Source organism: Anastrepha obliqua, unplaced genomic scaffold (genome assembly GCF_027943255.1).
Source record: "Anastrepha obliqua isolate idAnaObli1 unplaced genomic scaffold, idAnaObli1_1.0 ptg000012l, whole genome shotgun sequence".
In the NCBI taxonomy this organism is placed as follows: Eukaryota; Metazoa; Arthropoda; class Insecta; order Diptera; family Tephritidae; genus Anastrepha; species Anastrepha obliqua.
In genome coordinates this window covers 6876754-6891256 of record NW_026562179.1, presented here as the reverse complement: position 1 = coordinate 6891256, position 14503 = coordinate 6876754, and the positions used below count along the sequence as shown (strand labels likewise).

General features: G+C 39.1%; 2 protein-coding genes and 1 long non-coding RNA gene across 3 annotated transcripts; 1 reads left to right on the top strand and 2 right to left on the bottom strand.

Moving 5' to 3' along the window:
• The first annotated feature begins 4246 nt into the window (after positions 1-4246).
• LOC129251360 (uncharacterized) lies at positions 4247-6529 on the top strand. The gene has a single exon (XM_054890758.1). It carries the CDS (start codon positions 4247-4249, stop codon positions 6527-6529), a length of 2283 nt encoding a protein of 760 aa, XP_054746733.1.
• Positions 6530-7760: 1231 nt separating this feature from the next.
• LOC129251338 (uncharacterized) lies at positions 7761-8921 on the bottom strand. Its single transcript, XR_008582951.1, has 2 exons — positions 8436-8921; positions 7761-8381 (listed from the first exon to the last, which is right to left on the bottom strand). It is a non-coding gene; the product is annotated as an uncharacterized LOC129251338 (long non-coding RNA).
• A 2891-nt stretch (positions 8922-11812) lies between these two features.
• LOC129251359 (uncharacterized) lies at positions 11813-14095 on the bottom strand. The gene has a single exon (XM_054890757.1). The coding sequence runs from the start codon at positions 14093-14095 to the stop codon at positions 11813-11815; it is 2283 nt and encodes a 760-aa protein (XP_054746732.1).
• Between the last annotated feature and the right edge of the window lie 408 nt (positions 14096-14503).

Here is a 14503-nt window from a genome sequence, read left to right as displayed (position 1 = left end):
TGAGGCGGAAAGACCTTGTTTCCGCTCTGCTTGGCGCACCAACGTCGTTCGCGTGCGTGGTCGAAAAGGCCTAGTTTCCGCTCCACGCTCGCGCCGACGTTCGTGCTGTAGCTGGGGTCGAAGAGGCCTAGTCTCCAATCCCCTATCTACGTCGGTACGGAAAGGCCTAGTTTCCGCTGCGGCCACAACTGGGCGAAAAGGCCTAGTTTCCGCTCTGCTTGTTTAGGCGGAAAGGCCTAGTTTCCGCTCTACTTGTCTAGGCGGAAAGGCCTAGTTTCCGCTCTAGACTTTGTTTTGTTTTTTACAAACAAAAGGATTTTGAATTTAATTTTCCTTTTTTGTTTTTAAACCGAAAATGTGTAGTGTGTACACGGCTTTATAATTAGTTGCTTAATTAGCTTTAGTGTATTGTATTGGTAGTGGTGCATTTGGCTGGTCAGTGCAGTGCTGATCACAGCGAAGGAGAAGACAAAAATAAAATAATATATATATTTTGTTAACTAAATATGCACTAGGCATTTTAGATTTTTTTTTGTTATTTGGCTAGAGGAATTTTCATAGCCCTATGAGACACCCTGCCACCCAAAACAAAAATATACCTAATTGGGTACAATCACATATTAATGTGATTTTAATATGTATGTTCACCGCGAGTGGGTGGGTACATACTAATGGTTTTGCAATATTCGCCGCATAGGAGGATCGTGTCTTGGCTATGTGTGGATCGTAACCAAGTACAAGGTGTCCTGCCGTGGTGTGCTTGATATATATATTTTTTCCTTTTGTTCTTATTATATTTCGGCTATAATAAGAACAAAATGATAAGCAAAAGAAAAAATATAAATATATATAGATATAATTTTTCGTAGCATTTGCATGCATACGTGCATGATGTTAGAAAAAACTAATAGTTTGCGTTACTTTACGCAAACTATCCCTGGAATGTGGAACCCGTTTATATCATTCCTGTAAGGTATTTTTGTTTTTGTTTCTTAATCCCTAATTTCCTTAATGGCTGACCTCGACCCATTTCCTTTTCACATGTGTAGACGGCGGGTCGGGTACGGGTTTTTTTTTTTTTTTGTGACAAACGTGAGTGAAAATAGTGAATTCGTCAAAAGAATAATTAGTGAGAAATAGTGAGAAAAAGGAAGAAAAAAACTGTCGTGATAAGAAAAAATTTCACATCGAGCGTTATATTAAAAGTGTTAAGTGGCAATTTGTTGGCCTTTCGGTTTTGCGTGTGAATAAAGGCTAGATAAAAAGTGCGTAAAAAGTCCACAGGTGCGCGTTACCAATGACGGCAATTTAGTGAATCGACCACCCACAAGAAATCCTTGGACCACGGCAAAGAAGGAGCGCCATCAGAATTTACGTATGGAGCTCGCATTTGGATCATTATGGAACGAGGGCGAAATATGATATTTTAATTAAATTTTTATTTATATTAAAGGTGAGTTTATTATAAAGTGGAAATTTTAATTTTGTACTAGTAGTGTAGATATGAATATTGAACATTTGTGATTGAAAAGTCTAAAAAGAATTAAATCTTTAAAAAATATATATATACGTATATGTTCAGTTTAGCAAAAATTATCAATAGTGCAATTTCAAAACCATCAATAAAAAGATATTTGGCAGAATTAGCGCCGCCCTCAAGTAGTGATCATAGTGTGAACGAAGCATTATGATCTGGATATTCGTAAGCATGCAACTCTGCTTATCGGACATTTCGCAAAATATTCTACAGCAACAAGTGGGCGAAAATATAAAGGTAAGATTTTAAAATATATGATTGTATATAATTAGTGCTTAATGAATTTTATGGGAAAATACCCATGTGTTCTCCCGACTTTTTTAAAAAAAGGGGTATAAGGGAGGGTAGAGGGGGTATTCTACTATCCAAAAGTGAAAACTTCACTTGCCGGAGCCTTATAGTTTTTAAGTTATTTGAGTTTAAAAATTGTAAAATTGACCAAGAATCCTCCTATTTTGGTTACTACAACCAGCCGAAGTGCTGCCAGACATCGTATAAATAAACAATTTTAGAAGATAATAAATGACTAGAAATACAAAATTTTACAAATTATTTCTATATTATATACGTCTATTCATATATATATATATATATTTATTATTATTTATATACATATATATATTAATGCTTGATTTTCAGTAAAGTATGTTTGATTGTATGCATTTTGAATATATGATATATATATATGATATATATATTTTTAATTCCAAATTTTCACTATATTATGAATATATGATATATATATATATACATATATATGTATATTTAAAAAAAAAGAAAAAAAAAGCGCCGCAGGCGAAAATTTGGAATAAAAAATCGCGCGATTTTTAATTCCAAATTTTCACTATATTATACATATATATATTTAAAAAAAAGAAAAAAAAGCGCCGCAGGCGAAAATTTGGAATAAAAAATCGCGCGATTTTTAATTCCAAATTTTCCCTATATTATGAATATATGATATATATATATACATATATATATTTAAAAATAAAGAAAAAAAAGCGCCGCAGGCGAAAATTTGGAATAAAAAATCGCGCGATTTTTAATTCCAAATTTTCACTATATTATACATATATATATTTAAAAAAAAGAAAAAAAAGCGCCGCAGGTGAAAATTTGGAATAAAAAATCGCGCGATTTTTAATTCCAAATTTTCCCTATATTATGAATATATGATATATATATATACATATATATATTTAAAAATAAAGAAAAAAAAGCGCCGCAGGCGAAAATTTGGAATAAAAAATCGCGCGATTTTTAATTCGAAATTTTCCCTATATTATGAATATATGTGATATATATATACATATATATATTTAAAAAAAAGAAAAAAAAGCGCCGCTTGTGCTTTTCATTTTTTATAAAATATATCATCGGAGCGACTGTGGAGGCCCCACATTTTTCAAACCGCCCATTGCGTCGCACTCTGATGAGAACATGGTCCTTCGAGCCGGATATAATAAAAGATCCATTTAAACAGAGCACCAGCAAGCTAAAGAGCACCAGCAAGCATCAAAGAGCACCAGTAAGCATCAAAAGCACCAGCAAGCATCAAAAAGCACCAGCAAGCATCAAAAGCACCAGCAAGCACCAAAAAAGCACCAAGCCATCAGCAAACAATCCGTTCCAGCAAAACCAGGTACGTGGATTTATTGCACACTTTTTTTTTTGGTGGAAATAAGCTAATTAAAATATATATACATACCGCTGATTATTGTGTGGGTGGCGAAATTCTCGTACATAAATATAAATATGTTATCCTTTTGGTCAATAAATATATATAGATACATAATATATATTGTTATTTTAATCTCGGTGGTGCATTTTGGGCTTGGGTCTCGCTGTGAATTCGTCTCCATTTCGCGAAGGAACAATTTTTTTAATACCGCGTAAGTTTTTGTATCCCATACTTACAATATGGATACCTATATTCGTTTAGTCGACGCCGTGACGGAATTCGAAGCCGACGTTAATGGCACTCCGTCAAGTGACCGTTCGAAATTTTCACTCCGGATCCAACAGGAGGAGTTGAAAGCAATGTGGGAAAAAGCCAAAGCAGCGTACGACCACTTGCTTTCAACAGAAACTCCTTCTCCTAAGGATCTTGCCACGATCAAGAAAAGGAATAAAATATGTTACCACACATATTTGCGCGGCATGTCGACGATGGAAAAGGCAGACCGGGAAGGCCAAGAACTTGCAGTACGCGAACATAACATTCACCTTCCACCGTGCGATACGGAGGTTTTCAAAGGCGACTACGTATCTTGGCCAACATTCCGCGATATGTTCACGGCCATTTACATATTAAACAAACGCCTTACCCCGGTCGAAAAGCTGTTCCACCTCAACCAAAAAACGCAGGGTGAAGCCAGAGACATCGTGAGGAAGTGCCCGCTCACTAATGACGGGTTTGCTACGGCGTGGAAAAATCTCTGCGAAAGGTACGAGAACAAACGGATTCTGGTGAACACGCAGCTGAAGATCCTGTTTAACCTACAGTCAATCAAAACTGAATGTGGCAGTTCGATAAAAAAACTCCAAAGAGACATCAATAATTGCATTTCCTCCTTACAGAACCACCAAATTGACATTTCAAACTGGGATGCAATTATTACATAATTATGCTCCACGAAATTGCCAGAAAGTTCGCTTTGGGAACAAACGATAGAGAATAAATCTGAAATTTCAAAGTGGACAGACATGGACAAATTCCTTTCCAACAGGTTTCAGACACTTGAAACAGTGTCAGGCTTGAAAGGAATTAAAGCCTACAAAGCGCCCAAGGCGCAAAGCTTACAACATTTCACGGAAACTACACCAAAAAAGATGGGTAACTTTCAGGTAAGTGTCGCCAAACATATGTGCAAATTATGTGTCACTGACGACCACAAATTGCAAAGTTGCCCAAAGTTCCGGAAGTTAAAGGTTACCGATCGAATCGCATGCGTCAAGAGCAACAACTGTTGCTTGAACTGCCTGTCGTCAGGACATACGGTGTCAAGATGTAAGAGCTCGTATAACTGCAGCACATGTCACTCAAGACACAACACGCTCTTGCACATTACAGCAGTTCAACCAAAAGCAGCAGCTCTTAAGGAAAGCAGAGATCCCGCTGATGACCTGCCCTCAACATCCAAGGAGGCCCTAAAACGACTCGACTCTAATGGGCCAAAGGATAGCAGAACACATAATTTTAAATCGTGCTATTCCAATACGGACAACGGGGTTCTACTAGGAACAGCCATGGTGAATATATTCCACAATAATGTTAATTTTACAGCACGAGCTCTGATCGATTCTGGTTCTGAGTGTTCGTTCATTACTGAACGACTCAAACGTAGAATCAACCTGCCATCTAAACGCTTGCATGCCCAAGTCTCGGGCGTCAACAATTCAATATCTGCGCAGGTAAGACAAGCGTGCTCCTTACAACTGCGGTCGTCTATTGACCCTTATGTAAAAATAAACACAATTGCGCTAGTTTTGCCGCAATTAACTGGAAATCTGCCAACTTGCCTAGTAAGCGCAATGACAAGGCAAGCTTTTCCAGATCTCACTTTGGCGGATAAGAGGTTTTTCGTCAATGAACCAGTGGACCTTGTCCTTGGCGGAGACATTTATCCCCAAATTATTTTAAGCGGCTTGAAGAAAAATGTACTAAGTACACTTCTTGCCCAAGAGACTGTATTCGGGTGGATACTAACTGGTCGAGCCGAAACAGTCAGTCCACCAAACAAGATAGTTTCTCTTTTCAGCGAAGTCACATTAGATTATGGGGAATTTGATAATATCCGCATACCTCGTTGGGTGCACTATTCACCAGCAGACAACGCCGAAATCCATGGGTTCTGCGACGCTTCGGAAAAGGCATACGCGGCTGCTGTCTACTTGCGTGTGAAGAAACAGGATCAAGTATACCTCAACCTACTCCTCGCGAAAACCAGGGTGGCACCTGTTAAGACGATATCCCTTCCACGTTTGGAATTATGTGGTGCCGTCCTATTAGCGGATATTATAGAAACTGTTACGGAAAATCTAAGCCTAGCACACCTGGATGTTCATCTGTGGACAGATTCGACAATCGTCCTTGCATGGATTCGCAAACCGCCCTGCTCGTGGTCAACCTTTGTGGCACATCGAGTAACCAAAATAGTGGAAAAGGTAGGAAACAATAACTGGCGTCATGTGGACTCGGCATCAAATCCAGCAGACTTAGCAAGCAGAGGACTTCCGGCCAAGGAACTGGTTCACAATTCTTTGTGGTGGCAGGGTCCTTCTTACCTACAAGAAGACAAATCACGATGGCCGACATCAGAATGCAACTATGAAACAACGATGGAAGAGAAAAAGGTAAAGGTATATTCAGCAACAACAATCAATTTCAGCGATATTCTCGACCGTTTTTCCAATTTACCAAGGGCTTTGAGAGTTTTATCATATATTATGAGATTCTCTCAAAGAACCCACCCTAATACAAAGATTGAATTTCAAGCAAAGTCTTGCTTTATTTCACCTGATGAAATTAAAGCAACGACACAACGCTTAATTATAAACAGTCAAAAGCAATATTACGGTGGAGAATACGCGAAATTGAAACAAAAGAAAACAGTTGACACAAAAAGTGAGATATTGGCTCTCAATCCATTTCTCGACAAAGATGACATCATGAGAGCAGGCGGTCGTCTGGGCGCTTCCCTCAACTTATCATATAACGAACGTCATCCTATTATCCTTCCATACAATAGCAGGTTATCACGCCTTATAACCAAATTCATTAACGAAATATCACTGCATGGCGAAAATCAGCTGATGTTGCGTTTAATTCGAACGCAGTACTGGATTCCGCGAGTTAAAAATATGATCCGATCCATCATCCATAATTGTAAGATCTGCATGATAAAAAGCGATCGCAAACCCAACTCATGGGAATCCTTCCTCAGGTACGCACCACCTTTTCGCGTGCTTTCACCAATACAGGTATAGATTTCGCAGGTCCATTTGACATCAAAAGCTTCCGCGGCAGAGGATGTCGCATTTCCAAAAGCTACGTCTGTCTATTTATCTGTTTCGCCACCAAAGCTATCCATTTAGAGGCCACCAATGACCTAAGTACCCCATCCTTTCTAGCGGCCTTCTCGAGATTCGTTGCTAGACGAGGATGTCCAAAAAATGTTTACTCCGATAATGGTACCAACTTTGTAGGAGCTTCACGAGCTTTACGATCAGAATTTAAAGCGTTTATTGCGGATGCACGCAACAACACGCTTTCAAAATATGCCCACCAGGCATTAACCTGACACTTCATACCTGCAGCAGCCCCTCATATGGGCGGACTGTGGGAAGCAGGTGTGAAAAGCTTCAAAGCACACATCAAAAAGACAGCCTCTGGTCTGAAATACACTTTCGAGGAGTTTAATACCGTCTTATGCCGAATTGAGTCCTGTCTCAATTCGCGACCCTTAAGTCCATCTTCAAATGAGCCCTCCGATCTAGAGCCTCTCACACCTGGTCACTTTCTGGTTGGCGGACATCTCTTAGCTCCGCCAGAAATAGAAACCAGCGAGAATCCTGCCTCAATTGTGAATCGGTGGCAGAAATTGAAAGCCCTCCATCAAACCTTTTGCCAACGATGGAAAAGGGAATTCCTCATCGAATTGCAAAAACGCACGAAGTGGAAACATCAAAAACCTAACATCAAGGTAGGGGACCTTGTCGTCATTAAAGAGGACAACCTACCACCAAACGAATGGAGAATGGGACGAGTAGTAAAACTACATCCTGGACCCGACAATCAAGTACGCGTCGTGGACATCACGACACAAAGGGGACAGGTGACTAGACCATTAGTCAAATTGGTCCTACTTCCACCTTACTCAGAAGAAACGGACAAATCCATACCTACACCCTCAACGTAATATCTTAATATCTTCTAATACCTACCTAGTAGAAACAAATCTCACTTCGCGATTCACCCTTTATTAGAAGGTGATTGACATCACCACACTGTTATACCCTAGCAAACCTAAGAAGCTACAACAACACCTACAACCTACGGAGGATGCAATTGCATCGGCATTCTCAAAAACTTTTAAATGTATTTTATTATCTGTAGGAATATTTGAATTCACTGTTTTGATTTCTCATTATTTTAGTAATTCCCTACCTGAAGTTTGTTGTAGAAAACTAAAGTTGCTAAGGAATGAACAAAAATAGGTTTTCTTAATTTCATTGATTATATTCAGTTTATTGAATTTCGCTTTATACTTATGCACCCACAACATAGGTCCCAGATGTTCCATTAGCATTAATATTGTGTAAAATACACAAATATTACATTACAATGCTATTCACATAAATTTTATTTCACTGGTACAAAAACCATATTAGGGAAAAGTGAAATTATTAAATTAGCCTATATTAACCATTTTTGTAATTATATCTTGGCATTCAACTACAACAATTTGTAAATTTTTTATCCCAGTTTTCTAAAGCTACAAAACATAATAAATTGCACAACCTTAATGAGAAAACCTGCGAAAGTAAACCACATTATTTTGTACATAAAGGAGAATGTTTGAAAAACGATAACATAATCCGAATTATAGTAACAAACACTTTTGAATTTGTAACGCAAAAAATCACTACGCGAAAACTACGATTTAAGGCCTGTGTCTGTTCGCGGATTTGTGTGTTCATATGGAAGTAAGCCATGTAAAGGATACACCAGTTTGTTGTGGTTGGTAACCGCGCGAGCTTTCCTACCGGGATGCAATTCGTGCGTTACAATTTTCCTCATTTTTCTCTAGGTCAATTAAAGCTTGGATGACACAAACATCTAAAAAGGCACATTTTTACTTTTACAGTCACATTCACGCATTAACATATTTACCTCTTAGCAGCGGCAACGAAGTGATTAAAGATATCCTTCCAGTTGGCGGCATCCCAGATAGCTTCAACATGGGATGGTCGTAGTCACATCAACTTTTCTGTGCTTCAGCAAACTGCTCCTTGGCAGCATTCAAGTTGTGCACATATGTTAATGATGCTTCTGATGGTGCAATTCCATGATTTCACGGCAGATGATTGGTTCCAAAGCGGCATAATCGCTTCGGCAAATCCTGCTTACAACGCACAGCCGCTTTGGGGCGTTTGAAGCAGTACGTGTCAATGCGAACATATTGAACAATTAGTTGATGTTGATTGCACAACAACGGAACCTATAACACACAGAATTAATTATAAAATTGGCTCCGACTCCATGTGTTCTCCCCTCACTTGTTTTGAGAGAAATATTACGAATTTTTCAATGAAATTCACAGGAGATGTTCATTTCGTGCTTATTTTGCTAAAACTAGCACCAACACTATTCTGTTAATAATAGTTTTTAACGCGATTTTTTATTCCAAATTTTCACTATATTATGAATATATTATATATATTCTTTTTTATATATTAAATATCTATATATAAAAAAGAATAGTTAAAAAATTTTAAAAAGAATATATACACCTTAGAGGTTGTAAACCCCCATTCCCTCATATTCTAACAGAAAAGAGTGTGTGGAAATTATGTTCCTATGTTGCTTCGTTTTCAATCGCATTCTATTATTTTTTTTTATTTTTTGCTTCTGGCAGCACTCCATTCAGCCATGCTTTTCAGTTATTGTAAATTTAGCTGGCATATTTGGAGTTAGCAACTTAAAAATGCAATATAAATGGTTAATTTGTGGTATAAATAAATAAAAAGAGTTAAAAACGTGTGTGTATGTTAATATAGTTTCAATATTTATTAAAATAAATGTGATAAATGCACTTATTCAAAATTTGGTGAAGGTAAAAGACAAACTTTATCAACAAATAACTTAAAAACTATTATTAACAGAATAGTGTTGGTGCTAGTTTTAGCAAAATAAGCACGAAATGAACATCTCCTGTGAATTTCATTGAAAAATTCGTAATATTTCTCTCAAAACAAGTGAGGGGAGAACACATGGAGTCGGAGCCAATTTTATAATTAATTCTGTGTGTTATAGGTTCCGTTGTTGTGCAATCAACATCAACTAATTGTTCAATATGTTCGCATTGACACGTACTGCTTCAAACGCCCCAAAGCGGCTGTGCGTTGTAAGCAGGATTTGCCGAAGCGATTATGCCGCTTTGGAACCAATCATCTGCCGTGAAATCATGGAATTGCACCATCAGAAGCATCATTAACATATGTGCACAACTTGAATGCTGCCAAGGAGCAGTTTGCTGAAGCACAGAAAAGTTGATGTGACTACGACCATCCCATGTTGAAGCTATCTGGGATGCCGCCAACTGGAAGGATATCTTTAATCACTTCGTTGCCGCTGCTAAGAGGTAAATATGTTAATGCGTGAATGTGACTGTAAAAGTAAAAATGTGCCTTTTTAGATGTTTGTGTCATCCAAGCTTTAATTGACCTAGAGAAAAATGAGGAAAATTGTAACGCACGAATTGCATCCCGGTAGGAAAGCTCGCGCGGTTACCAACCACAACAAACTGGTGTATCCTTTACATGGCTTACTTCCATATGAACACACAAATCCGCGAACAGACACAGGCCTTAAATCGTAGTTTTCGCGTAGTGATTTTTTGCGTTACATATTCAAAAGTGTTTGTTACTATAATTCGGATTATGTTATCGTTTTTCAAACATTCTCCTTTATGTACAAAATAATGTGGTTTACTTTCGCAGGTTTTCTCATTAAGGTTGTGCAATTTATTATGTTTTGTAGCTTTAGAAAACTGGGATAAAAAATTTACAAATTGTTGTAGTTGAATGCCAAGATATAATTACAAAAATGGTTAATATAGGCTAATTTAATAATTTCACTTTTCCTTAATATGGTTTTTGTACCAGTGAAATAAAATTTATGTGAATAGCATTGTAATGTAATATTTGTGTATTTTACACAATATTAATGCTAATGGAACATCTGGGACCTATGTTGTGGGTGCATAAGTATAAAGCGAAATTCAATAAACTGAATATAATCAATGAAATTAAGAAAACCTATTTTTGTTCATTCCTTAGCAACTTTAGTTTTCTACAACAAACTTCAGGTAGGGAATTACTAAAATAATGAGAAATCAAAACAGTGAATTCAAATATTCCTACAGATAATAAAATACATTTAAAAGTTTTTGAGAATGCCGATGCAATTGCATCCTCCGTAGGTTGTAGGTGTTGTTGTAGCTTCTTAGGTTTGCTAGGGTATAACAGTGTGGTGATGTCAATCACCTTCTAATAAAGGGTGAATCGCGAAGTGAGATTTGTTTCTACTAGGTAGGTATTAGAAGATATTAAGATATTACGTTGAGGGTGTAGGTATGGATTTGTCCGTTTCTTCTGAGTAAGGTGGAAGTAGGACCAATTTGACTAATGGTCTAGTCACCTGTCCCCTTTGTGTCGTGATGTCCACGACGCGTACTTGATTGTCGGGTCCAGGATGTAGTTTTACTACTCGTCCCATTCTCCATTCGTTTGGTGGTAGGTTGTCCTCTTTAATGACGACAAGGTCCCCTACCTTGATGTTAGGTTTTTGATGTTTCCACTTCGTGCGTTTTTGCAATTCGATGAGGAATTCCCTTTTCCATCGTTGGCAAAAGGTTTGATGGAGGGCTTTCAATTTCTGCCACCGATTCACAATTGAGGCAGGATTCTCGCTGGTTTCTATTTCTGGCGGAGCTAAGAGATGTCCGCCAACCAGAAAGTGACCAGGTGTGAGAGGCTCTAGATCGGAGGGCTCATTTGAAGATGGACTTAAGGGTCGCGAATTGAGACAGGACTCAATTCGGCATAAGACGGTATTAAACTCCTCGAAAGTGTATTTCAGACCAGAGGCTGTCTTTTTGATGTGTGCTTTGAAGCTTTTCACACCTGCTTCCCACAGTCCGCCCATATGAGGGGCTGCTGCAGGTATGAAGTGTCAGGTTAATGCCTGGTGGGCATATTTTGAAAGCGTGTTGTTGCGTGCATCCGCAATAAACGCTTTAAATTCTGATCGTAAAGCTCGTGAAGCTCCTACAAAGTTGGTACCATTATCGGAGTAAACATTTTTTGGACATCCTCGTCTAGCAACGAATCTCGAGAAGGCCGCTAGAAAGGATGGGGTACTTAGGTCATTGGTGGCCTCTAAATGGATAGCTTTGGTGGCGAAACAGATAAATAGACAGACGTAGCTTTTGGAAATGCGACATCCTCTGCCGCGGAAGCTTTTGATGTCAAATGGACCTGCGAAATCTATACCTGTATTGGTGAAAGCACGCGAAAAGGTGGTGCGTACCTGAGGAAGGATTCCCATGAGTTGGGTTTGCGATCGCTTTTTATCATGCAGATCTTACAATTATGGATGATGGATCGGATCATATTTTTAACTCGCGGAATCCAGTACTGCGTTCGAATTAAACGCAACATCAGCTGATTTTCGCCATGCAGTGATATTTCGTTAATGAATTTGGTTATAAGGCGTGATAACCTGCTATTGTATGGAAGGATAATAGGATGACGTTCGTTATATGATAAGTTGAGGGAAGCGCCCAGACGACCGCCTGCTCTCATGATGTCATCTTTGTCGAGAAATGGATTGAGAGCCAATATCTCACTTTTTGTGTCAACTGTTTTCTTTTGTTTCAATTTCGCGTATTCTCCACCGTAATATTGCTTTTGACTGTTTATAATTAAGCGTTGTGTCGTTGCTTTAATTTCATCAGGTGAAATAAAGCAAGACTTTGCTTGAAATTCAATCTTTGTATTAGGGTGGGTTCTTTGAGAGAATCTCATAATATATGATAAAACTCTCAAAGCCCTTGGTAAATTGGAAAAACGGTCGAGAATATCGCTGAAATTGATTGTTGTTGCTGAATATACCTTTACCTTTTTCTCTTCCATCGTTGTTTCATAGTTGCATTCTGATGTCGGCCATCGTGATTTGTCTTCTTGTAGGTAAGAAGGACCCTGCCACCACAAAGAATTGTGAACCAGTTCCTTGGCCGGAAGTCCTCTGCTTGCTAAGTCTGCTGGATTTGATGCCGAGTCCACATGACGCCAGTTATTGTTTCCTACCTTTTCCACTATTTTGGTTACTCGATGTGCCACAAAGGTTGACCACGAGCAGGGCGGTTTGCGAATCCATGCAAGGACGATTGTCGAATCTGTCCACAGATGAACATCCAGGTGTGCTAGGCTTAGATTTTCCGTAACAGTTTCTATAATATCCGCTAATAGGACGGCACCACATAATTCCAAACGTGGAAGGGATATCGTCTTAACAGGTGCCACCCTGGTTTTCGCGAGGAGTAGGTTGAGGTATACTTGATCCTGTTTCTTCACACGCAAGTAGACAGCAGCCGCGTATGCCTTTTCCGAAGCGTCGCAGAACCCATGGATTTCGGCGTTGTCTGCTGGTGAATAGTGCACCCAACGAGGTATGCGGATATTATCAAATTCCCCATAATCTAATGTGACTTCGCTGAAAAGAGAAACTATCTTGTTTGGTGGACTGACTGTTTCGGCTCGACCAGTTAGTATCCACCCGAATACAGTCTCTTGGGCAAGAAGTGTACTTAGTACATTTTTCTTCAAGCCGCTTAAAATAATTTGGGGATAAATGTCTCCGCCAAGGACAAGGTCCACTGGTTCATTGACGAAAAACCTCTTATCCGCCAAAGTGAGATCTGGAAAAGCTTGCCTTGTCATTGCGCTTACTAGGCAAGTTGGCAGATTTCCAGTTAATTGCGGCAAAACTAGCGCAATTGTGTTTATTTTTACATAAGGGTCAATAGACGACCGCAGTTGTAAGGAGCACGCTTGTCTTACCTGCGCAGATATTGAATTGTTGACGCCCGAGACTTGGGCATGCAAGCGTTTAGATGGCAGGTTGATTCTACGTTTGAGTCGTTCAGTAATGAACGAACACTCAGAACCAGAATCGATCAGAGCTCGTGCTGTAAAATTAACATTATTGTGGAATATATTCACCATGGCTGTTCCTAGTAGAACCCCGTTGTCCGTATTGGAATAGCACGATTTAAAATTATGTGTTCTGCTATCCTTTGGCCCATTAGAGTCGAGTCGTTTTAGGGCCTCCTTGGATGTTGAGGGCAGGTCATCAGCGGGATCTCTGCTTTCCTTAAGAGCTGCTGCTTTTGGTTGAACTGCTGTAATGTGCAAGAGCGTGTTGTGTCTTGAGTGACATGTGCTGCAGTTATACGAGCTCTTACATCTTGACACCGTATGTCCTGACGACAGGCAGTTCAAGCAACAGTTGTTGCTCTTGACGCATGCGATTCGATCGGTAACCTTTAACTTCCGGAACTTTGGGCAACTTTGCAATTTGTGGTCGTCAGTGACACATAATTTGCACATATGTTTGGCGACACTTACCTGAAAGTTACCCATCTTTTTTGGTGTAGTTTCCGTGAAATGTTGTAAGCTTTGCGCCTTGGGCGCTTTGTAGGCTTTAATTCCTTTCAAGCCTGACACTGTTTCAAGTGTCTGAAACCTGTTGGAAAGGAATTTGTCCATGTCTGTCCACTTTGAAATTTCAGATTTATTCTCTATCGTTTGTTCCCAAAGCGAACTTTCTGGCAATTTCGTGGAGCATAATTATGTAATAATTGCATCCCAGTTTGAAATGTCAATTTGGTGGTTCTGTAAGGAGGAAATGCAATTATTGATGTCTCTTTGGAGTTTTTTTATCGAACTGCCACATTCAGTTTTGATTGACTGTAGGTTAAACAGGATCTTCAGCTGCGTGTTCACCAGAATCCGTTTGTTCTCGTACCTTTCGCAGAGATTTTTCCACGCCGTAGCAAACCCGTCATTAGTGAGCGGGCACTTCCTCACGATGTCTCTGGCTTCACCCTGCGTTTTTTGGTTGAGGTGGAACAGCTTTTCGACCGGGGTAAGGCGTTTGTTTAATATGTAAATGGC